The sequence below is a fragment of the Mytilus trossulus genome, chromosome 12 (genome assembly GCF_036588685.1).
Source record: "Mytilus trossulus isolate FHL-02 chromosome 12, PNRI_Mtr1.1.1.hap1, whole genome shotgun sequence".
NCBI classification, from domain to species: Eukaryota; Metazoa; Mollusca; class Bivalvia; order Mytilida; family Mytilidae; genus Mytilus; species Mytilus trossulus.
This window is the reverse complement of record NC_086384.1, coordinates 11,045,036-11,070,852: the sequence shown is the minus strand read 5'-3', so window position 1 is coordinate 11,070,852 and position 25,817 is coordinate 11,045,036. Positions and strand designations below refer to the sequence as shown.

At 31.0% G+C, this 25,817-nt stretch overlaps 1 protein-coding gene across 2 annotated transcripts in view; it reads right to left on the bottom strand.

The window, feature by feature from the left end:
• Positions 1-25,817, bottom strand: part of LOC134693351 (hemicentin-1-like) — a 43,648-nt gene that overhangs the window by 4,994 nt on the left and 12,837 nt on the right. For both annotated transcript variants that reach the window (XM_063554120.1, XM_063554121.1), the window contains exons 6-14: positions 24,840-24,972; positions 20,046-20,198; positions 19,159-19,281; positions 11,788-12,060; positions 10,586-10,861; positions 9,223-9,387; positions 8,073-8,243; positions 3,230-3,550; positions 671-994 (exon numbers count right to left, since the gene is read on the bottom strand). In XM_063554120.1, the coding sequence (XP_063410190.1) occupies positions 671-994; positions 3,230-3,550; positions 8,073-8,243; positions 9,223-9,387; positions 10,586-10,861; positions 11,788-12,060; positions 19,159-19,281; positions 20,046-20,198; positions 24,840-24,972 (1,939 nt within the window). The remainder of the gene's footprint in view (positions 1-670; positions 995-3,229; positions 3,551-8,072; positions 8,244-9,222; positions 9,388-10,585; positions 10,862-11,787; positions 12,061-19,158; positions 19,282-20,045; positions 20,199-24,839; positions 24,973-25,817) is intronic.

Here is a 25,817-nt window from a genome sequence, read left to right as displayed (position 1 = left end):
ATATCATAGGGAACATTTGTACTAAGTTTCAAGTTGATTGGACTTCAACTTCATCAAAAACTACCTTGACCAAAAACTTTAACCTGAAGCAGGACAGACAGACGAACGAACAGACGGACGAATGAACGGACAGACGGATGGACGGACGAACGAATGGACAAACGGACGCACAGACCAGAAAACATAATGCCCCTCTACTATCATAGGTGGGGCATAAAAAACAATAAACAGAATACAAGGTGCATTAATATTTATAGATGATCTATGGTTCAGAAACAAAGAAGTCGTTTCACTGCTACAATTGTGTAGCCCTGTGATAAAATGCAGCTGAGAAACATCCTCGAGTTGAAATTGAAAGACTTTAGGTCTGTTTATTGCTATTTACCTATCATCATGTTCTCACTCCACTCTACTGAGAAAATCAATTATCAATCGAGTCAATTGAGATGAAAAAATAATCACTCAAAAAAGATGGGAAATCCATCTCAAATGGATTACATTGTATATCATGCTCACATGAAGCTTTATACCAAAGTTTCGGATTAAGTTCTGAATTGTAGTTCCTACGAAACATTTGAACACATATTTCAGAGCAATATAACTGCAGACAACAGTGCTGGTCTTACCTGTCTTAGAAGTGGTACAATTAACATAGGTATCAGTAACTTACCTGTCTTATATATAGAAGTGCTACAATTAACATAGGTATCAGACACTGTTGTACCATAGATATTTTTGGCTGAGACGGTAAAGAAATATGGATAACCAGGATATAATGGGTGTATATTGACTTTAATACGTGTCCCCTCTCCAGTATCTGTAATTTCCTCTGGTCCTCTGTTATCATAAACAGAATATTCAGGTTCATGAGAATAGTAAGAAAAGTAAGAAGTAAAAGTCTGCTTACTGCCACCATTGTTTGCTGATATCCAACTTAATTCTGCTGAGTTTTCTGTACATCTTACTTCTAAACCAAATGGTCCGAGAGGCCAACCTATAAGAAAGGGCACAATTTTAAAATGTCACTAATGATACACCAGGTCCACAAAAAGTATTGGGTTATTATGAAGTTGACAAGTAACTGAGATGAAAAATACATCACACAGAAAAGTTTGCTGATTTGGTAGAAAAATGTGATAAGAATTTTATACAGGGTCATTATGAAGCAAAAATTTTTCTTTTACCAAGTTGTTGGTGGAGTGATAAATGTGAAAACGGATCATAGGTCTAGAGCATGCTTACAGGACACATTCTACCAAATTCCAGGCAGTTTTTATTTGTGGTACAGAGAAAAATGTGATGAATATTAATGTTTCATGGGATTGAAAATTTTACACTTAAGGTGGTACCTAACACTACAGGGAGATAACTCTGTAAAATCAGCTGAACGTTTTAATTACGTTGTGTTGTAAAGGGAATAATAAGCTTCTCAATGATCAAAATTGGTGTTTGTTAAACTGCTATGTAACCAGTGTATTTTTTCTGACAAAACGGTTGGTTAAAATTTTTTGAAATTTATATATTTTTGTTAAAGGGTCAAAGTTAATACTTTGACAAAATTTTATGAAAATTAAACGAGCCAAATTAATTTTAGTGAAAGTGTTGGGTACCACCTTAAGTCCAATATATATCTTTTGAATGACAAATCTGAAAATTGACAAATAAAAAATGACTCTTATTTTCACCTTTCCTAACAAAAGTATAAAAGTTGACATATATAGATTCCACTACTGGATAAATTGTGTTGCGATATTTCTCCAATCGAGACAGTTAAGGTGGTACCAAACACCTTGACTAAAATAAATTTGGATCGTTTAATTTTCATAAAATTTTGACAAAATATTTACTTTGACCCTTTGACAAAAAAATCATTTTTTTTTTTAACCAGACACATTATCGGAAAAAATGGTTGGATGTATAGTAGTTTGACAAACACTAATTTTGATCATCGAGAAGCTTCATACTTTCTTAACAATAGAATGTGATTAATATGGGCTGTAAATTAAAACTGCGAATAAGACAATTCATAGCTGTAGTTCAGTAATTTTGAACTTAACTAGAAAACTATGTAAAAAATACTGAAAAACTATATTGTATCTTATTATATTTTTTTACGATAAAACCATCATAATATACTGACTGACTTTAAAAACACAACACACGTTTTGTAGATTTTTTTCTCCAAATCATATTTGGTCCTCATACAACTATTATTCATGCTTTAATCATACTTCTTTCTCTTTCGAAAAAATCAACATCTGACTTCCCTATGATTATTAAACATACCGAATTGTTGAGATCGCACAAATTTGTCGGATTAGGCAGGTTACACTGTATATAAAATGTACATTTTTTTCTCACGTCTCAGTCAAACGTCATAATAAGTAAATGATGAAACAGAAAATGAAATAAATCGGCGTTTTACGTTTCTGCATTTTGGCACTACGTTTCTGCATTTTGGCACTACGTTTCCACATTTTTATAGTACTCTTTCCCGCATTGTTTTTACATTGATTTTGTTAACGGTTATTAACGTTTCTGCATTTTATTTTTTATTGTATCACTCTTCCGTTAGCAATTTAAAACTGTTGCCCCCTGCGAGGTGGAAGTAGGATCTGAGTAGGATAAGTCTTCATGATTGAAACAAAACCCTTATCGTTAAATGATAAAAAATCATACATGGTCATATATCAAATAAAAGTCAATGTTCAGCACTAAAAGTGTATATACAGACAAAACTGATAACGTCAGTATACTATTATATAGTACAGGTAGCACAGTTTACATTTTTGTCAAAGCAGCAAACTTGTAGCCAACTGACTTTATGAAGTCCAACCTCGTAATCTCTTCTCTACCATACTTGACAAACTTGACAAACTGTTCGAAAATGAAGCTATTGCTGATAAAGACCAAAAATAAATCTTATATATCATTATTACCTTTTTTTACAGGTGAAATACCGGTAAAAATGCAGAAAGGTGGTGTCTAGTTATTTCGGAAAAGAAATGCACGAAAATGCAGAAAAGTGAAATTGGATTTTTGATAAAAATGCGTAAACGTAATACGCCCAAAAAAATGAACCGATGAATGACAAATTTTAATAATACACATAAATTCGATGGTGACGTATATTACAGGTGTGCAATAAAATATTGTTCTGAATGACAGTCAATGTCATTTCTTTATCTATCTTTTGGTAGTATCTAGTTTATCTTTTATTTGTACTAACCTGTTTTATCCTGAAAAATGTTGAATATAATGGTGGAGTCTGTCGCTTTCCAGACGTAATTGATTGCAACAGCCAAATATTGACCAAAATCAGAAGATCTGATATCCTTGATCTCATATTGTGATATGTAGTAGAAGTTCTCTTGTCCACCGTATGATGAATCTACATATACACTTCTGTTGTTTGTTGAGGTTGGTGTGCGTCTAAAATACCAATAGACATTTGGAGTAGGGATTGATAAATAATTGGCAGTCAAATTTATTCCTTCTTCTTCTCGTAATGTAAAGTTGTAAACATTATCATGAGCTGGCCTTGCATGACCTACAATGTGGAACAGGAAATATTATCATATGGTTTACTTAGCTAAACAAACAAAAAGCTTGTAACTGCATTCATTATTAAGTTCAGGGAGAAAGTGTGGGTTATCATTTTGTTGAGGCAGAGTAAATTTACATTGTTTGTAGAGTGCAGAAACAGAAAATTAATGAAATGTTTCATTTAATACCTCTTGATTACCTATGCAGGATGTCACACCTTTTCTTTTAATAATCAATTTTGAAACCAAAAGTTAAAAAAGAATAAAAGTATAAGAATTAAATGGAGTAAATACAATTAACGTCTCCAATATACATTGTTGATGCAGAAAAACGAAATTTAAAAAAAAAAAAAAAAAAAAAAAAAAAAAAAAAAAATTTAATAAATTTCGAAAACCGTTTATAGTTGTGTATAGTCCGCACCCCTTGTACAAACTACATATTTAAGGAAAAAAAATGCGGACTATACATGCCCAAATACGGTAAGGGTTATAACTCCAAAACGGTGAAAATTACACCCCAAAACACAAACTTGATCTGTGTTTGGTTGTAAAAGGCCAGGTTTTTTTTAATTTGTTGGTTTAACGATTTTTCACCAATATTTTCTGTATGGTTTTTTCAATTTTTGTCATCATTCTTAAATTCTAGTTCCAAGAAATATTAATGCTCAACTGTTGTAAACATAAGATACAATGCCATCGTCATACAATTTCCAAGTTGGGTTATGTCTAAACTGGACCCATGTCATGCATGTTGTGTTCACTTATCACTACACTGTAAACTGTTGGTGCTAAGCTATAGATGGAATGGTGGACCAGTTTGGGTTATGTCTAGGTCAAAGCTTTTTATCAATTTCCAGAAAATTGGTGAATAATTATCAAGCATGAAAACTCATAAATAAAAAATGCAAACATAATCAAACAAAAATAACCTTTGCCATTCTTTTTTAAAAACGTACTACTAATAGACTAGTCCAATGGTAAGACAAAGATATCAATTTCATGAGTTGTCATGCATTCCCATTTTTTGTCTCGCCTTGACGGAGTCCAAAAACGAGACATAGGTATGCTGTTTCCGGCGTCGACGGCAACAACAATGTATTAGGTGTAGTTTATGGTGAACGGCAAGTGGTAGGTCAATCATATTTGGTATGCAGTTGCAAAAGCATTGGCACATCTTATTTCCATGGAGACTATTTTCAGTCATGGTCTATTGACTTCGAAACTTTTTCTCACTTTACATGTATTAGTTTGTGATTAGGTCAGTTGATAGGGAACTAAAAGTGGTAGGTCAATGATATTTGGTAAACAGTTGTATAAGCTTAGGCATATCTCATTTCCATGGAGATAATTTGGCTCCGCCCCCTTAGCCATGGTCTATTGACTTTGAATTTTTTTTCTAAGTTATCATGAATTAGTTTGTGATTGGGTCAGTTCAAGGGGAACCATGAGTGGTAGGCCAATGTTAATTGGTATTCAGTTGTATAAGCTTTGGCATATCTCCTTTCCATGGAGAATATTTTGCCTTGTCCCTCAGTCACAGTCTAATGACTTTGAAACTAATCTTAGTTTACATGTATTAGTTTGTGATTAGATCAGTTTAAGATGAACTGCTTATGTTAAGTCAATGATATTTTGAATGCAAATTTATTATCATTTGCATGTATTGTTTTGATGAAGATTATAAAGCCCCATCCCCTCTTCATGGTTCATTGACTTTGAAACTTTTACATAGTTTACAAGTTAATGTTTGTATTTAGATTTGGAAATGACTTATAATAAGTCAATGGTATTTGGTATGCAGTTGTATTAGCATTGGCACATTTTATTTACATGGAGATTGTTAAGGCTTATAGCTCTGAATAACAGCAGTCATGGTTCATTGACTTTAAATATTTGCATAACTTGTGTCATATGTTAGAGTATTGCTATTTGGATTTCAGCATTTGCATAATCAAAATTACAAAAAGGCAAGACATATCTCTGTGATAACAGTTTATGATATCCAAATGGATGATTTTTATTTTTATTATCTATGAAACAAGAACATTCCAAATTATTTTTGAATATATATTACTTTAACTTGACTTCTTCCACGATTGGACAGGTCCATTTCATCTATGAGATGATAAATCTTACAGAATTGTGTAGAGAAAAAAAGGGAAACAAACTTATTGTAATTGGTTTTAAACACAGGTTTCACTCAGCAAAATTATTTGTGCAAACAACATTTCAAGGTCAGTTATGATTAATCATCTATTTTTAGATACGAAAACATACAGATCATTTTTTAATTTGAATTTTTCACAACACAATGTGTAATCAATTATGTTAGTGTTTGATGCATTTCATTTCATAAAAAAAATATTTTTATTTACATTTCAGGGATAAGGTATTTCTTATGGTCGACGGGAATAAAAAAGCATCAAATATCAATTTTATTTTTATTTTGAAATTGGAAAAATAGGGTTGGGGGATCCATAAACCAACAAATTAAAACAAGATATGTCAAAGCAACACGAATGGCCCCGTCTCAAAAAGTTGAAAAATCTGCAATTTCAATAACACATGTGGACACAAACATGATGGTAGTCTCACATATCAATAATCAGCTCAAAATCTGGAGGCATCATCATAGAAAAATGTCTGTATAACTGTGATTTTCATCAATTTTCAAAGTTGTAAACCCTTAATTTTGGCAAAAATTAGCGAAGCAGAACAAACTTAAACTTGATCTGCAACTCATCATGGTTAGCTCACATACCAAAAATTAGCCCAATATCTGAAAGCATTTAGAAAAAAAGTCTGTATAACTGTAATATTCAACAATTTATCAAAGTCCAAATAGATATAGGAAGATGTGGTGTGAGTGCCAATGAGACAACTCTCCATCCAAATAACAATTTAAAAAGTAAACCATTATAGGTTAAAGTACGGCCTTCAACACGGAGCCTTGGCTCACACCGAACAACAAGCTATAAAGGGCCCCAAAATTACTAGTGTAAAACCATTCAAACGGGAAAACCAACGGTCTAATCTATATAAACAAAACGAGAAACGAGAAACACGTATATATTACATAAACAAACAACAACTACTGTACATCAGATTCCTGACTTAGGACAGGTGCAAACATTAAACGTTTTAATGGATCCAAACCTTCTCCCTTTTTCTGAAACAATAGCATAACATCACAACATAGAAAAACATACGCAAAGCCCGTAAGTTTCGGCAAAAATTAGTGGAGCAGAGTGAAACTTAAACTTGATCTGTAACTCATCATGGTAAACTCACATACCAAAAATTAGTTGAATATTTGAAGGGGTTTAGAAAATAAACAGCTGCGCCATGAGTGCATGATACGCCTTTCCTTTTATGCAATAATCATAAATAGTTTCTGAGATACCGTGACATGTGAAAACACACCTTTTTTTTTAACAAAAAACTCAATAACTCTTAAATATAATTTTGAATCATCATCAAAAAGTATACAGATCTTAAGATTAATATAACTTAAAAGTGTGTAAAGTTTTAAGCTATAATCATAAAATGTGTTTGAGATACTGCGGGACATGTGAACACCCCCCCCCCCCCACCCACTTTTCTTACAAAAAAACTCAATATCTCTAAAAGAAAATTTTGAATCAAAACCAAAAAGTATAAACTAAGAAGTGTTTAAAGTTTTAAGCAATAATCATAAATTGTTTTTGAGATACGGCACGACATGTAAAAAAACTCCCCCTTTTTTACAAAATACTCAATAACTCAAATATAAAATTTTGAAACATCACCAAAAAGTATACAGATCTTCAGATTAATATAACTGAGAAGTGTGTAAAGTTTTAATCAATTATCATAAATCGTTTTTGTGATAAGGCGCAACATGGGAAAAAAACACACCCCTGTTTTAGTTACAAAGTCCAGTAACTCAAAAAGTTTTAATCTAATTTTCACCAAAAAGTATACAGATCATTTGATCATCATAAGAAACAACAATATTAAGTTTCATGAGATTTGGATAAGTCGTTCTCAAGTTACGGTGCAACATGTTTACGACGGACAGACGGATGGACTAAAGGACAGACGCCGGACATTTGTATACCATAATATGTCCCGTCAAAATTTTGACGGGCGTATAAAAACTCTGTATAATGGTTTGTTGCGGAATGACGGAATTACGGACAAGGGTAAAACTATATGGCACCGACAACTTCGTTGCCAGGCCATAAAAAAACCTGGCCTAAATAAGTTTAAGGATATTTGATTGTGGCTAAGCAAAGTTTGAGAATGGAAACCAAATTCGGGACTTGCAGAAGGGTATGGATAGATGAAAGGACAAACAACAGACAAGGGGTAACTTTAATGATTACTTCACTCAGCAGCAGCAATAGTGCTTCTAAAAAAAGGGTATTTAATGGGGAGATAAACACAAAACAAGCATTATATTTGAATGTCCTTAAACAATTCAAAAATGTCAAATACTGCATTTACTTAATATTTATTTATATTAACAACAGAAAAATAACTTACATTGAATACTGACACGATTAAGTGACTCCATAACAGTTTTACCCATGATATTTTCAGCCTGACAGGTATAGTGACTTCTGTGATCTAAACACTCTGCATGTTCTATAGTCAGAACGCTCTTAGTAGAACAATCATACTGACATGTTGTTGTCTCATTGGTGTAGTAAGTATCTACAAGTAAAATCACACTTAGTCTGCTATTTGCTAGGTATTGGCTTATGTGACATGTTCCTTAACATTCTGTATTTTTCCTGTCAAAAAATTGGTATATCAAGAGCATACTGTATATAGAAAGGGAAGTAATTATAGCATGAATTGTAAATAAACTTATAGTTATGCTATATCTGGGGTCAATAGACCACTTTTGAGTTTGTCCTTCACAAGAAAAATATGTCAATTAGGTGTCACTTAATGATAGAGGGGATCGCCTGCATCCATGCACTATTAACATTCATCAAGTGTCTTAGTGATTGTCATTGTGCAGGATAAACTAGAAATAATGTTTGTTCTGTAGGTACTTCACAATTCCCTAATGACAGTAATGCTGATTGTTTATTATGAGAATTTAATTTGCCGAATAATTTTTGCAATATAGAAATCATAGTTTTCCAACCACTAGCTCAACATGGGAACGGAAGTGACGATGCACCTTAACGCACAAATGATGTTCACTGAAACCAAAGTTTTTAACGGAAATGCATCAAACTCAAAAGTTGTCTATTTAGAGGTTGACCTCTAAATGTATTTCAGTTATTTTGTTTGTGTTCTACAGTTGCTGTCTCATTGAAGCACATCATCTCCTTTAACTTCTTTTGGAAAATGTGAATTAAGATTTACTATAAAGCATCTTTTCATATCTTTATTACCTCCTAATCTATATATAAGGTGGCCATGGTGCCCAAAGTAGTCAAACTACTGACTAGGTTTATCATTCTACCTAACAAGGGTTTGTGGGTCACTTTAGGTACTTGGGCTTCCTTCATTAGTAAAAACTGGCCACAACGACATAGCACAATAGTACTTAAAGGGGTGTTCAACACCAATAAATTAATCAATCAATCTAAATATCAGTTACACTTAATAGTGATCTTCTAATCTTTGCTATCACTCACTATATAAATCATAGAAGTATAAAATATGGGATACTAACCTGGTGTGATAACTTCCATATTATTTCTGTACCATGTAATATTGGCCTGTGGATAACTTTTGACATCACATGTGACTATGATTTCACTGCCCTCCTTATACCAGATTTCACTGCCCTCCTTATACCAGTATAAGTTAATATCTACCTTTTCAATACTGGGTGGATCTAGATTATAATAACATGTATAGTTAACGACTGTATGACAACACAATTCAAGTTTTCATTTTATTAAGACAAAAACTTTTAAAAGAAGTTAGTTCACATATGCATTCTAGGCCTAAAATAAAATATTGTTTGTTTCCCCAATCCCGACCGACCCTGCATAAAAGGGTGCTACTCATAAAATTTTATTGTCAAAACTAAGTCGAAAATTATCTTTTTCATTTCAGATTTTCAGGCTTGCAGCATCGTCCAATACTATGAAACTATTCAGGCTTTTAGGAAAAAATAAAATTATTTCCCTACCTACCTACCCACACCTTGCTTGGCAGGGTGGGGACTGGGGAAACAAACAATATATTAATTTAGGCCCTATATATTCCTGTCCCCCCATCAGGAGACATTATCACAGTGGTTGTTGTTTGTTGTTGTTTGTTGTTGTCTGTCATAGTTATTCATTTTGTTTTTTTTGGGGTTATAAATCAGGCTGTTAGTCTTTTAGTTTGAATCATTTCCATTTTGTCATGAACAAGTGGCTGATTAAAAAGCCTGACTTTACAGTATGATTTTGGCTCATTGTTGAAGGTAGTTTCTTATCAATAAAAGCTTAAATCAGCTTCATTTGGACTATGTTGGATAGTTGTCTATTGGCAATCATACCACATCTTCTTATTTGGTATCATAAAAATAGACAAAATGAAGAAGAGTTTTTATACTAAATAACAATTTTGTTTTATTAATAAAGTTACAAATGCAGGTGACATCTTGAATTTATACATTTCATATGAGTTTCTATTTTCTTGTTCATTTTCTATCTAGTTTTAAAATAACCAAAATTGTGCATTCGTCATCATTTGTGGGATATCAATTTTGGTTGATTTCTTGGCTACAGAGGGAACATGAATCTAAATATTCAATAAATTCAAATTTGTGATAGGCTTGTATGCAGTATGGGCTTAGCTCATTGTTGAAGGCCATACAGTGACCTATCGGCTATTTTTTGCAGGTAATTTTTTTTGTGTTATTTGGTCTCATGTGGAGAGTTGTCTAAATTGGCAATCATACCATATCTTCTTTTTTATATTGTATGAAGAGTATTGTAAAACAATAAAATGAAATGCCCATGAAATTATAATTTTTCCTAAATATCTAAACAATTGGCACTCATGAAAATAAATAAATTCACAGTATACAAAAAACTTACATCGGATATACATGGTAAAATTGATATAAGCTGTATACTTTGTTCTGGACACATCATTCTCAGCTTTACATTTAACTTCACCAATATGCCAGTAACTACTGGCGTTGCCTAAGTTGAGCTCTGAACCTGTCTTGACCATACCACTGGTAAAGTACCAGGTGTATTGACACTCTGGGTTACAGTCAGCAATACATCTAATTACAGGAACCTGGGTACCAACATCAAGTTCTATTGATGTGATATTGGGACTCAGTCGTATTGATGATCCTGGACCATCTAAAATATTTAATTTTTCATTTAATCAATATTATACATGTACAAATATTAAAACCACATGGCAAATTCTTTTTTTAATATTCAAATAGTGAAATGATTCATTAATTCATAATAGATATAAGTGAACATTTTTAACAACAAATCTGTGTGGTAAATATATTTTCTTTCATTATGACAAGAAAATCAGAAAAACATAACAAAACATTCAGTAGTTCATTTTCGCCATGGAAACAGTAAAGAAAATACTACTCAGTCATGTGACCAAAACATGACATACCACAAAGGTTAGAGGTCATTTTTCTAAGATGCTGAGACTTGAAGAGTATGTTAAAAATATTTAAACTTTTTCCATTGAGAATGCAGAAAATATTTTATAGCACAAGCTTCTCTTAAGATTTTTAAACAATGCAATGATTTTCTTGATCTCTGCTTCAAGAATCTGTGAAACAGATTGTGTTCTTTCTAAGAAATATCATTAGACATTGTCACTTTGTGACTTCAAACAGCATAAACAACAAAAAGCATAAATAATTGACATTATAACAGAGTTTTGACCAATGAAGAACTCAGATCAAGCAAAAGTCAGATTTATTTAAGGAACAACTGTAATATTTTTTCTGTCTATGAAGGAATAACTTAAAAAATGTGGTGCACACTAAATAAAACCCGTGTAGCAGGCTATTTTAAAGTGTGCACCACATTTTTTTTTTCATTTCGTCATAGACAGAGTATGTAATATGTAATTTAATTCTAAACTCCATTTTAAACCAGAGTAAACCATGAAAAAACGTTGATGACGTCACAGTCACATGACAAAATTGTGTCTATGGGCTGATAAACAAAACGACGTCAGCCAATCAGAAGATGCGTTACATCCAAAATTAAATTATTATATAATAAGACCGCCAGGCCTTTTAATAACTTACACTGAACATCTACTACAAAAGTCTCATTAGACAAAACTTTTGTTATCCCACTTTCAGATTTCATGTAACTTGCTGCATAACATATGTATGTTCCACCCTGGTCTCTGTTAGCTGATGTCAGATCCAGCATGTTACCATTGTAAAGTGTAGAGTTATCTCCCTCTTTTTCCCACCAGACTGTGGCAGGTGGATTTGATGCCACACGACATTCAACAGTTACATTTCTACCCTCTTCCACATAACTCCTGCTTCCGTAAGATATATAAGGACCATCTGAAATCATGAATAAAACTATTATCACAGGACCATCTGAAATCATTTATTAATAAAAATCTTTTATGTTATTTAGTCTCTGGGGAGAGTTGTCTCATTCGCAATTATATCACATCTTCTTTCCATTTACACACTATTTCTAGACAATGATTAGTGATCCATTTTTGTTACCTAAGCTACAATGTCAAAACAAAATCTATTGATGAGGATATAAATACATTACAGTAGAATCCTGAAGTATAACAAATTTATCCTTTGATTTTTTTTTTTGGAAAAGAGGTTATACAAGAATGTGTCCATATACATGTATAGTACAGACATGTGACAGAGTTGTCAAGCCACAACTGGAAATTCGGAAGTTTTCAGCTGAAGTTTGGGTTTCATAACTGGAGATTTTTTATCGGCATTATTTTTTTGGGGTGTTTAAACTGCATATTGTCCTTTTTTGTTAAAGATTGTATAACTTTAAACCCCTCTATAGCCATTTTTATCTTTCATATATATAGTTCAAGATAAAGTGATCAGCCATCATATATATTTGATAAACAGTATCTCTGTTTAAGCTAAATGTGCCCAACATTTGTACTAAAATTAATTTGGCTCGTTTAATTTTCATAAAATTTTGTCACAGAACTTAAACTTTGACCCTCTAGCAAAAATATAAAAATTTTAAAACTTTTGAACCAACTGTTTTGTTAGAAAATTTTTGCTGGTTATATATATATATATATATATAGCAGTTTGACAAACACCAATTTTGATCATTGAGAAGCTTAAAATTCCTTTTACAACACAACGTAATTAAAATGTTTAGCTGACTTTACAGAGTTATCTCCCTGTAGTGTTAGGTACCACCTTAATCCAATGTCAGTATTTTACTTTTAACCATCCAGGCTTGTGTCTTAAACTTGCTAGTTGATCACCAGGTAATTTCCAATTATCTTTTATTGCTGTATATACAGTCTAGTCCTTTACCCCTTCATTGAATACTCAAGGCTAATTACCTATTTACATTTTGACACAGGAAATGGTGACTTCCGTTTTTCTCTGACTTTTTTTTAGATTAATTTTGAGTTTCTCTGACTTTTTCTCTGTCAGTATTAATTTGGTAAACAAAAATGTCCGGTACGTCTAAACACTGCTAAGGACTCCTTAGTGGACTAAGGACTATACAATGCCACTAAGGACTAGAGGGACTACTGTTATACGTGTTATTTTTAAATATTATGTTAGAGATTGATATTTAATGCATAAATTTCAAATTTTATAGAAAAATAATCATAAATAAAAAACATATTCAACATTTTCTAGACACGTGCCCATTTTTCTTTGATTTACCGAAAATCAATGAACCGATTGACACGTGTCAAATAATATAAAAACTGATTAAACAATCATATTCTTTAATTCAAGTAATTAACAATTGTATCGAAAAGATTAATACTTGATTATCATAATAAAATGTGTTGTTCTTATTCAAAATGATTAAAAGGACAAATAATTTTGCTTTTGTTTCATTTATTTCCCGACAAAGTTATTTGCCATAGGTTTTATCTTTGATGTGCGCCAACTAATAGGTAAGAGTGTGGTCAGCTTGGTAAAATGTTAATGTAAGAGACATCGAAGACAAAATGAATATATATGTTTATAACTTTTTTTGCTTTTATTTTAATTTCGACAAAGATGCGTGTATATACAAATGGCTTCTCTAAAACATAAGTAAATTCCGAAAAAAAACTACAAAACATGATTTTTATTTTTCCACTTTCTATTACTGCTTTATACGTACTAGTACGAATAACGATTGAATTGAAAAAAAATCATGTGGCGTCCTTGGGGTTTATCAAAACCACTAGTTTTCAACCAGTTTGATATCAGTTTACAAAGGCTTCATACGGTACTTATTTATTTGAAATGTTTTATAGCATTTTTTTTTATTCTAAAAGTAAAAGAAGTTTAAAATAATAATTTAACGAGTTTTAGTCAGATTAGGTTTTATTTCAAATATATATATGAAAGAGATAAATGTTTTCAAAATGTTCCACCGTGTTCAGTATATTATTTACATAATTTCCTGCATTTGTTAATTTAGAGTTAAAGATATAATGTTGACAGAAAAAGAGAATGCTTTGTACAAATGCCTTGAAAATATACCTTAACCACATGATGTGAAAATTTAAAAAAAAGAAGAAAGACCAACAGAAATATTTTCAAATACTATTTCTTTAATTCATTTTCCTTTAATAAGATTTTGTTTGTGAGAAGCGAATCCAATTTGTATTTTTTTTTATTACAAAATTATTTGTTTAACATATTGTATGAAATAATTTATGAAATAACGATTATGTGGTATGTGCTTTACTTGTATGTGCATTACTCACTGTTGAAGGCCGTAGGGCAACTTATAGTTATTAATTTCTGTGTCATTTTGTCTTTTGTGAATATTTGTCTCATCGCCAACCCTACCATATCTTTTTTAATATTGGTTGCATGCAGTAGAAATTTATTATCATATTGAACTCGTTTTTGTCCAGAAATATATTGCTCAAACATGTTCTTCATATGATAATAAATTTTGAAAATGAACCAAAGCATACGCAAAAGAAATACACTTTTTCTATATACATCTGTTTACAGAAGTTGGCTTAAAATAAGTAATTTTAGAAATAATGACTACGTGATATGTACTTAACTCACTGTTGAAGGCCATAGGGTAACTTATAGTTATTAATTTCTGTGTCATTTTGTCTCTTGTGAATAGTTGTCTCATCGCCAACCCTACCATATCTTTTTTTTATATTGGTTGCATGTAGTAAAAATTTATTATCGTATTGAACTCGTTTTTGTCCAGAAATATATTGCTCAAACGTGTTCTTCATATGATAATAAATTTTGAAAATGAACCATAGCATACGCAAAAAAAATCTCTGTCTAAATCCGTCTGTTAACTGGTAGCTTGCATTAAATAAGTTTGGTTACATGCAGTTAATATTTTTTATCAGATGGATTTTTTTTGGTTCTGAAATGCATTGCTCAAACGTCTTCATATGTTAATAAAAAAAAAAGATAAAATTTTGAAAAAGTACCATTGCAAACGCATAAGGGTGATTGCATGTAGTAAAAAGTTTATTATCTTATTGATTACATTTTGTCCAGTAATACATTGCTTAACATCTTCATATAAGAAAATAAATTTTGAAAAGTGCACCACAAGAAACAAAATAATGTGTTTCGGCTCCATACCTGTCTATTGTCCGAACGCATGTCCGTCGTCGCCCGTCATCAATTTTTTAAAAGGGGTTCCCAACCCAGGACAAGTATAAGTGTATCGTCAAAAAAGAGCGATTGTACGAATATGTATTAAAACCACGTAATCAGCTTCAGCATGTTGATTTATGGACAAATAACAATTGTGAATCAATAAATCATGTGTTCAAAACGGCGATTAACTGGAAACCAAAAAGCATACCAGAACTTGTGAAAATGCTCCACGAACTAGTCAATCTGGAGTTTGTCGACTGAAGACGAGCACTGTACAGCCAAGGCAATTACCTGCTGTTTGGATACTATAAGCGCCACCAATTATTGTATCAATGCTGGCTTACAAAATCAGCTGATCAAAAAGATCGTCTTTTTCATAAACTTATGAAAGACAGTGACAAGTCCAGATTGACTGCAGAAAAAGAAAAAACTGTGACAAGTACTCTGTATGACTTTACCATGCCATTACCCCAAAGACTTGCCAAGAAACCATGCCAGACAAAAAGACCTAGAGTTGCCCGAACACAGCCGCGATTTTGAACATTTAAATGTCTTAAATTCAGTGCTTTGAAATGTAATGTAAATATCTGTATAATAAATGTATATATGTATATATAAATGTGAATTAAAATATTTAAAAGAAATATATATATATATTCTGTCATTTATTAATATGAACATCAAATTAAAAAAAACTTCATTAGATATAATATATTGTTCTGGCCATGAGACACATTATTATTTACAAGAAATAATAACAAAATATACACTTGAGAAAAAAAACCTTCTTCATTCTGAAAAAAAAACCCACATTGATAGTATTTCAACAATTGCATTTATGAGTATCCAACTTTACCAATCTTGTCGGCTTATTCTCATTTCGCCTTAGCTGTCAAAATTTATATATAAAATTAATCCCAGTTTGCCTTAGTACAAATTTTCAGGTACACAAGAATTAACTAAGGCGAAATGGGAGCTTCTGTAAACAATAAAATTAAGTTATGTTTTGTTTGTATTGCAATTAGTTGATATTTGTTATTTTGATGTCAAATTCTACCATTAAATACTTTTTAAAGGAATGATATATTTTTTCATTTTTGGTGTCCCACTTTTTATAGTTGCTCTTTTTTTTCCTGAAAGTGTTTTTTTTTTTTTTTTTTTTTACTAATGTGTTATATTTTGTAAATAAAGTCCTATTAGAGATGACAAATTGGATATGAACATTTCATATTTTAATGAATAAATAAAGACAAATATCATACAAGTACAAGGCACTGATATAAATATTTGAAAATTATCGCAAACTCAAAAGAAAATTTAAGACTATTAGTTCTGAAGAAAATCGTGAAATTATGAAATCTTCGGAGAAACAATACAAAAAAACTTTAGATTAAGCAATTAATTTATTGTTCATATCAGAGACATATATACACATGTGTATATATGTCTCTGTTCATATAGAAAGAAAATTGCAAAAATAATAAACACATTGAGATCCTATAATTCAAAAGAGTATTGGAAATTTCTTAACAGTAGAAAAAAGAGAGACCAACCTGACATCCCTATCAACAAATTATTCGATTTTTTCAAAAATGTGAAGGCCGCACCAGAAATTGAAGAAAATACAACTATTCCAACTCTAAACCTGAATGATGTCGATAGGCTTAATGAAGATCTAAACAGAAGAATTTCTAAAGACGAAATTCTAAAGGACATCAAAACCTGAAAAATGATAAAGCATTTGGGGATGATCGTATAATAGATGAATATATCAAGTCTACAGCTAGTTTATTCATTTAATTTTACGAAAAATTATTTAACGTTATATTTCGCACTGGTATTATACCTGACAGTTGGCTAGTTGGTTACATTAAGCCTGTCTATAAAAATAAAGGTAGCAAGTTGGACCCCAAAAATTTTAGACCAATTACCATTTTGAGTTGTATGGGGAAACTTTTTACCGCAATTTTATGCGAGAGACTACATCTTTTCACTACAGAATTCATGATTTTAAACGAAAACCAATGTGGTTTTAGAAAGGGTTATTCAACAACAGATAATTTATTTGTGATATATAATTTTAATAGCACAGTCATGACAGTTTTGGAGATTTTTTAATTGTTTTGTTTTTATTAAAGTTTCTGTTATGTAATTAAACAAGGCTTTGTTTTCCTTTCTATTAAACTTTTTTTGTTGCATAATGTAAAGGATAATTAAATTATTTTTATTTTTTTAACTGCAAGAATTTAAAAAAATTGAAACTTTTATGAAATATCAACAAACAATATTTCAATAGAAGCAACTTTCCAACTACATTTATTTTATTGTAGATTTTTCCTGATTTCACAGCTTTTGAAATCACTTAATTTATTAAAAAAAAATACTTAAAGAGAAACAAATCCCTTATTACATGTTGTTCAAATTGCTATAAAAACACAAAGGTTTAATTTGTTTATTTAACTGTATAGCCAGTCAAGGTCGTTAAAAACTTCCATTTCTTGTTGTTTATTTAATATTTTTTATCTAAATTCACATTTCGCCTTAGTTCAATTCCCATCTGGCCTTAGTATATTTTATACCTTTTTTACCTGGAATTCACAGCTAAGGCGAAATGGGAACACACCATCTTGTCCATTAAACACAACAAATAGCATGATTCCCGTGTAATCAGTTATGTAATTAGACACGTGTCAAACGGTTCATTGATTTTCGGAACATCAAAGAAATACAGGCACATGTCTAAATAATGTTGAATATCTTATTTATCTTTGATTATTTTTCTACAAAAAAATTGAACTTTATTCATTAAATATCATTCTCTACCATTATATGAAAACAAAATTCACGTAACAGCTCTCCATCTAGTCCTTAGTGGCATGTTATAAGTCCTTAGTGCACTAGGACTCTTTAGCAGTGTTTAGACGCACCCAAAAATGTCTACTGAAAATTTTTCCAGGTTGACATTTTCAAAACAGGAGGGATGGAAGAAGGTCTAAAAAGCAGGAGATTTTGACCACTGCCAGAAGCATCACATGTATGATAGTGCATGGATGCCATATCTGCACTGACATTTTCTATGATCAGTGGACTGTAAAATTGGGGTTCAGGTTGAAACTCTAATTTGGCATTAAAATTAGAAAGATCATATAAAGAGATAAACAGACAGAAAGTCACAGGACAAAATGTCAAAGGACATAAAGTTATAAATTTGATAGGACAAAAAGTGACAAATATTTCTTTGACAATTATTTGAATATATAAGAGAAATATCTTGAAATTTACTTTTTAATACATATATTCATATTAAAGTTAATGAAATTTATCATTTTACTTGAAAAATGAAGATTAATTTAATTTTAATCATGCAAATGACATATTTCTTGGCACCATGAAGCCATTTAAGTGGAAATCTACTTTGACATTTTGTTTTATTAACAATCATTTGATCATCTTTGATATTTTTTGATAAATTTTGCTTTCAAAGTTGGTTAATATAAATTACTTCAAGAAAGTTACAAAAATGTTTTTGTAAAAATAAGCATTTTTTTTTCAAAGAAAATAATCAGAAAAAATGAATTGTGACTTTTAGTCCTGTGACTTTTTGTCCATGACTTTTTTTCTGTGACTTTTTTTCCTGTGAATTTCTGTCCTACATTCTTAAAAAGAACATGTGAACTAAGTTTCAAGTTGATTGGACTTTAACTTCATTAAATCTACGTTGACCAAAACTTTAACCTGAAGCGGCACAGACAAACAAAGGAAAGAACGGACAGATGAAAAGGAACAGACGGAAAAACATGATGCCTGACGTGGGTATAAAAATGTAGATGTACTTACATTGAACATCAAGCCTTATAGTAATCTCACTATACCCAGCAGAGTTAGATGATGAACAGTAAAAAAAGTCATTGTCATGACGTGTTTTGATGTCTGGTATGATCAAAGATGCTGTATTCGATCCTGGAAAATATCATTATAATGATTAAAAGATCTATGAAAAGATTGATAATCATTCTTTATATATATAGTTACTTAAAATTTTTTTTTAAATATAATGAACATCTTCCTACATCATGTACATTATTACAGTTAATTTCCTAATGCATGTAAAGCAAAACTTTGGTTGGCTTGCTTGCTTTGCTTGTATAATTGTTTATACAAGCTTTGTAAATAAGAGTGACATCTTTAAACAATATATATATAGGCATAGTTTTACCTGTATATATAATATTTGAATTTAATTGGGTGTTATTCTAATGATTATATAATATGAAAACAAAGCAAGCAAGCTAACTTAAGTCTTGCTCTACATGCTTTAGAAAATTAGCTGTAAGAAATACATTATGATCTTTGTTCTTTGTATTATTAGAACTAAACAGATACACTTTATTCCTATGTTATCAAACTATATCATATAATGGAATTTTATGCATCTGTGACGTGTCAAACAAGGGAGAAGTTTTATGCAACTGTCATACAAGTGAGAGGTTTACCTAGCTATGAATCCAGGTTGAATCTACAATTTTCTCCGTAAGAAAACGCCTGTGCCAAGTTAGGAATATTACAGTTGATATCCATTCGTTTCATGTGTTTGAGCTTAGTATTTTGCCATTTGACTTTTCTGTTTTGAATTTTTCTCAGGGTTCAGTATTTTTGTTATTTTTCTTTTTGCCACAGGTTTATCCAGTATTAGCTCAAACATCAAAGTATATGCTATGAATTACCTGATGTTCCAGGACTACTAAAGGTAACTGTGGTCATTGGATTAGCTCCTAACAAGGTACACGTCAGATTTAGTGTTTCTCCTTCATTATAGATACAGTGTCCTGTTACATTATCTATCAACTGGTGCCCTGTTATCTCTAACTCTGGTTTGTCTAAAAATACAAAAATGGAAAAATTTAAATTGAGGAATAAAGATTATAAAATCTAACACATAATATAGTTAACTTAATCCTAAGCGGAGCCTCCCTCATTTGGATGACCTTCACCAGCCTTTAAAGTAAAGCAATATGAAGTATCAAGATGACCAATTTTTTTTTAATATTATCAAAGCATTTAGTAAAGCAGAAAAGACTACTATGCTGAATGGGCTTTGCTCATTGTTGGAAGGCTGTACCATGATCTATAGTTGTTAATGTCTGTGACTCTGTGTCATTTTTCTCTTTTGTGGATAGTTGTCTCATTGGCAATCATACCACATCTTCTTATTATATATTTTCAAAACATAAAATTGAAAAGGAAATGGGGAATGTGTCAAAGCGACAACAACCCGACCATAGCTGCATAGAGCAAACAACAGCTGAAGGCCACCAATGGGTCTTCAATGTAGCGAGAAACACCCCCACCTGTAGGTGTCCTTCAGCTGACCCCTCAAAAAATATGTATACTAGTACAGTGATAATGGACGTCATACTAAACTCCGAATTATACACAAAACACTAAAATTAAAAAGCATACAAGAATAACAATGGCCAGGGGCTCCTGACTTGGGACAGGCGCAAAATTGTGGCGGGGTTAAACATGTTAATGACATCTCAACCCTCCCCCTATATCTCTAGCCAATGTAAAAAAGTATATTTCAACTCATCCAAATTGACAATTCAGAGTCCAAATAATACATGTATTTATATCGAACAAAAGTTCCAAACCACGGGAAAACTTCGATACATCAGATATTTCAAGTCAACCCAGTTTATGACAACAAGCTTAACAGTTAACTGTACTTACAATATATATCTGATATTGTCTTTGTAACTGTGACAGATCTATTGTTAGTACCCAGAACAATACACTTAATAACTGTACTTACAATATATATCTGATATCGTCTTTGTAACTGTGACAGATATATTGCTTGTACCCAGAACAACACACTTTATAACTGTACTTACAATATATATCTGATATCGTCTTTGTAACTGTGACAGATATATTGTTTGTACCCAGAACAATACACTTAATAACTGTACTTACAATATATATCTGATATCGTCTTTGTAACTGTGACAGATCTATTGTTTGTACCCAGAACAACACACTTTATAACTGTACTTACAATATATATCTGATATTGTCTTTGTAACTGTGACAGATCTATTGTTTGTACCAAGAACAACACACTTTATAACTGTACTTACAATATATATCTGATCTGTGACAGATCTATTGTTTGTACCCAGAACAACACACTTTATAACTGTACTTACAATATATATCTGATATCGTCTTTGTAACTGTGACAGATATATTGTTTGTACCCAGAACAACACACTTTATAACTGTACTTACAATATATATCTGATATCGTCTTTGTAACTGTGACAGATATATTGTTTGTACCCAGAACAACACACTTTATAACTGTACTTACAATATATATCTGATATCGTCTTTGTAACTGTGACAGATCTATTGTTTGAACCCAGAACAACACACTTTATAACTGTACTTACAATATATATCTGATATTGTCTTTGTAACTGTGACAGTCTGACAGATCTATTGTTTGTACCCAGAACAACACACTTTATAACTGTACTTACAATATATATCTGATATCGTCTTTGTAACTGTGACAGATATATTGTTTGTACCCAGAACAACACACTTTATAACTGTACTTACAATATATATCTGATATCGTCTTTGTAACTGTGACAGATATATTGTTTGTACCCAGAACAACACACTTTATAACTGCACTTACAATATATATCTGATATCGTCTTTGTTACTGTGACAGATCTATTGTTTGAACCCAGAACAACACACTTTATAACTGTACTTACAATATATATCTGATATTGTCTTTGTAACTGTGACAGATCTATTGTTTGTACCCAGAACAACACACTTTATAACTGTACTTACAATATATATCTGATATCGTCTTTGTAACTGTGACAGATCTATTGTTTGAACCCAGAACAACACACTTTATAACTATACTTACAGTATATATCTGATATTGTCTTTGTTACTGTGACAGATCTATTGTTTGTACCCAGAACAACACACTTTATAACTGTACTTACAATATATATCTGATATCGTCTTTGTAACTGTGACAGATCTATTGTTTGTACCCAGAACAACACACTTTATAACTGTACTTACAATATATATCTGATATCGTCTTTGTAACTGTGACAGATCTATTGTTTGTACCCAGAACAACACACTTTATAACTGTACTTACAATATATATCTGATATCGTCTTTGTAACTGTGACAGATCTATTGTTTGTACCCAGAACAACACACTTTATAACTGTACTTACAATATATATCTGATATTGTCTTTGTAACTGTGACAGATCTATTGTTTGTACCCAGAACAACACACTTTATAACTGTACTTACAATATATATCTGATATTGTCTTTGTAACTGTGACAGATATATTGTTTGTACCCAGAACAACACACTTTATAACTGTACTTACAATATATATCTGATATCGTCTTTGTAACTGTGACAGATCTATTGTTTGAACCCAGAACAACACACTTTATAACTGTACTTACAATATATATCTGATATTGTCTTTGTAACTGTGACAGATCTATTGTTTGTACCCAGAACAACACACTTTATAACTGTACTTACAATATATATCTGATATCGTCTTTGTAACTGTGACAGATCTATTGTTTGAACCCAGAACAACACACTTTATAACTATACTTACAGTATATATCTGATATTGTCTTTGTTACTGTGACAGATCTATTGTTTGTACCCAGAACAACACACTTTATAACTGTACTTACAATATATATCTGATATCGTCTTTGTAACTGTGACAGATCTATTGTTTGTACCCAGAACAACACACTTTATAACTGTACTTACAATATATATCTGATATCGTCTTTGTAACTGTGACAGATCTATTGTTTGTACCCAGAACAACACACTTTATAACTGTACTTACAATATATATCTGATATCGTCTTTGTAACTGTGACAGATCTATTGTTTGTACCCAGAACAACACACTTTATAACTGTACTTACAATATATATCTGATATTGTCTTTGTAACTGTGACAGATCTATTGTTTGTACCCAGAACAACACACTTTATAACTGTACTTACAATATATATCTGATATCGTCTTTGTAACTGTGACAGATCTATTGTTTGTACCCAGAACAACACACTTTATAACTGTACTTACAATATATATCTGATATTGTCTTTGTAACTATGACAGATCTATTGTTTGTAACCAGAACAACACACTTTATAACTGTACTTACAATATATATCTGATATCGTCTTTGTAACTGTGACAGATATATTGTTTTTGAACCCAGAACAACACACTTTATAACTCTACTTACAATATATATCTGATATTGTCTTTGTTACTGTGACAGATCTATTGTTTGTACCCAGAACAACACACTTTATTGTAACGGTTTATTTCTTCCTCTGTGATATTTTATCCTGAGGATATTTTGTCACGGTAATTTTTGTCCAGGCATGGTATTTCACAGGTAGAATTTTTCCAGAGGAGTGAAAATCTATCTGTGTTTTGCGGATAGTACGTACCGGTATATTTGAGCCGTATCATATTTCATAGAACCTTGTGAAATATACTCCCATTAACTAGTATGTAAGTTACTCGCAATCAATATATACCTGACTTTAATTATAAAATGTTTCACAAAGGTAGAACAAATTTGCATAATTTATCAAAGGGAGGTAATTATGAGCAATTTATATTTTAAAGATATTAATATGATATATTCCTGAATCTATTTCATAGTGAAATTTTTCCTTGAATCTTATTTTTATATATTCATTTATATAACAAGATGACTTACAACATAAATTTTTAATAAGACAGATATTATTTCACAGGTAAATACTATCCAGCTGTTTAAATAGCTTTTGTTCCAATTAATTGTTATGCTATAATGTATCTGGTTTTCATATAATCAACAACAACATCTTTGTCCCCAGACTATTTATATGGTTAAAAATATTATCATAATCAAATTCTTCCATTACTGTTAACAGTAGTAACGCAACTATATTTCTACCTTTACGTTTTAATTTATATTTTCTACTGAGATCTGAAAACAACTCACTTTTACATGTATTTCACTTACCTTATTTAATCATGATATTATTTCACAATTACGATCTTTGAAATTATTTCTGGTGTTCTTTCTTATGTTTAATGATCATTTTCTTTTAAAAGAACTTTTTCAGGAAATTTTTTCAATGATAATTTGCGAAATAATTCCCATTTAAATACGTTTTGTTTTTTACAAAATTGGTTTAATTCAAATACACTTTTATTATTTCATAGTATTTTTCAAGGATAAGTTTTTTGTAATAACTATTCAATAAGTTAACTACCCAGATAGAATTTCACGGCAAAGGAAAAAATATCCCAGGGAAATATTTCCCTCCGGATAAAAAAATAACAACAACTACTGTGACATTTTTTCCTCCGGATCAAATTTCACCCGGATATAATTTTGCTTAACTGTACTTACAATATATATCTGATATCGTCTTTGTAACTGTGACAGATATATTGTTTGTACCCAGAACAACACACTTTATAACTGTACCCTTGTGGTATCTACTGAATTTAATCTTCCATTCTTGGGAGGAACTGTACCATTTCTGAAAAAAAGATGAAAAGGTGTGAAACTAGTTTTATCTGGACACTGTTACTGCCAAAAAACCCAACAAATTCTTCAATTTTTAAAAATTATGTTTATCTTGTTGGTAAATAAATAGGCAGTCGGTTGATTTTAAAAAAACATGTTGAAATGATAACATTGACCTGTATAATCCATATATATTACTCTTCTTAAATTTGTGAACAAAATTACTTCAGAGTAAATTCTCATATATATTTTACCAACATTAACATCTTTCTGTAAGCAACTTAGTTAACTAATTTACTATGATTCTTTTCGAGTGAGGTTGTTACTAAAAATAAATTAATAATATCACAATAAGAATAATTTTGCCATTTTAAAACCTAGTTTTCAAGCTATTTAGATAAAAAATCAAAATATACATAAAATTGAAAAAGGAAATGGTGAATATGGACCATAATTTGGTATTCGGCCTTTGTTTTTTTTTGTATCCTTTTTTATAAGTTCTAAAATTTTAAATGGTATTTTGTGGTTTGTGTTGGTGTTAGAATAGTATGAATGGAACAATTGAGTTTTTCGAGAAAAAATTTATACATTTTGATTCACCGTTTACGTGACAGGTAACCAAACAGAAAACCAATCTTTATTTTCTTTATTTTGCACAATATAATTTAAAAGGCATAAATAAACACCATTACTAGTGTTACTTGCTTCATGTTAATATTTAAAATCTATTTTCAATGTTATATTAAAGGTTTTTTTTAAATGTGACAGGAAACTATAAGAAACCGAAAGCATTTTTTTAGTTTTATTTTATTGCAAAATCTGCTTAAAATAATCTGAACAGTATACTTTTTCTTGAAA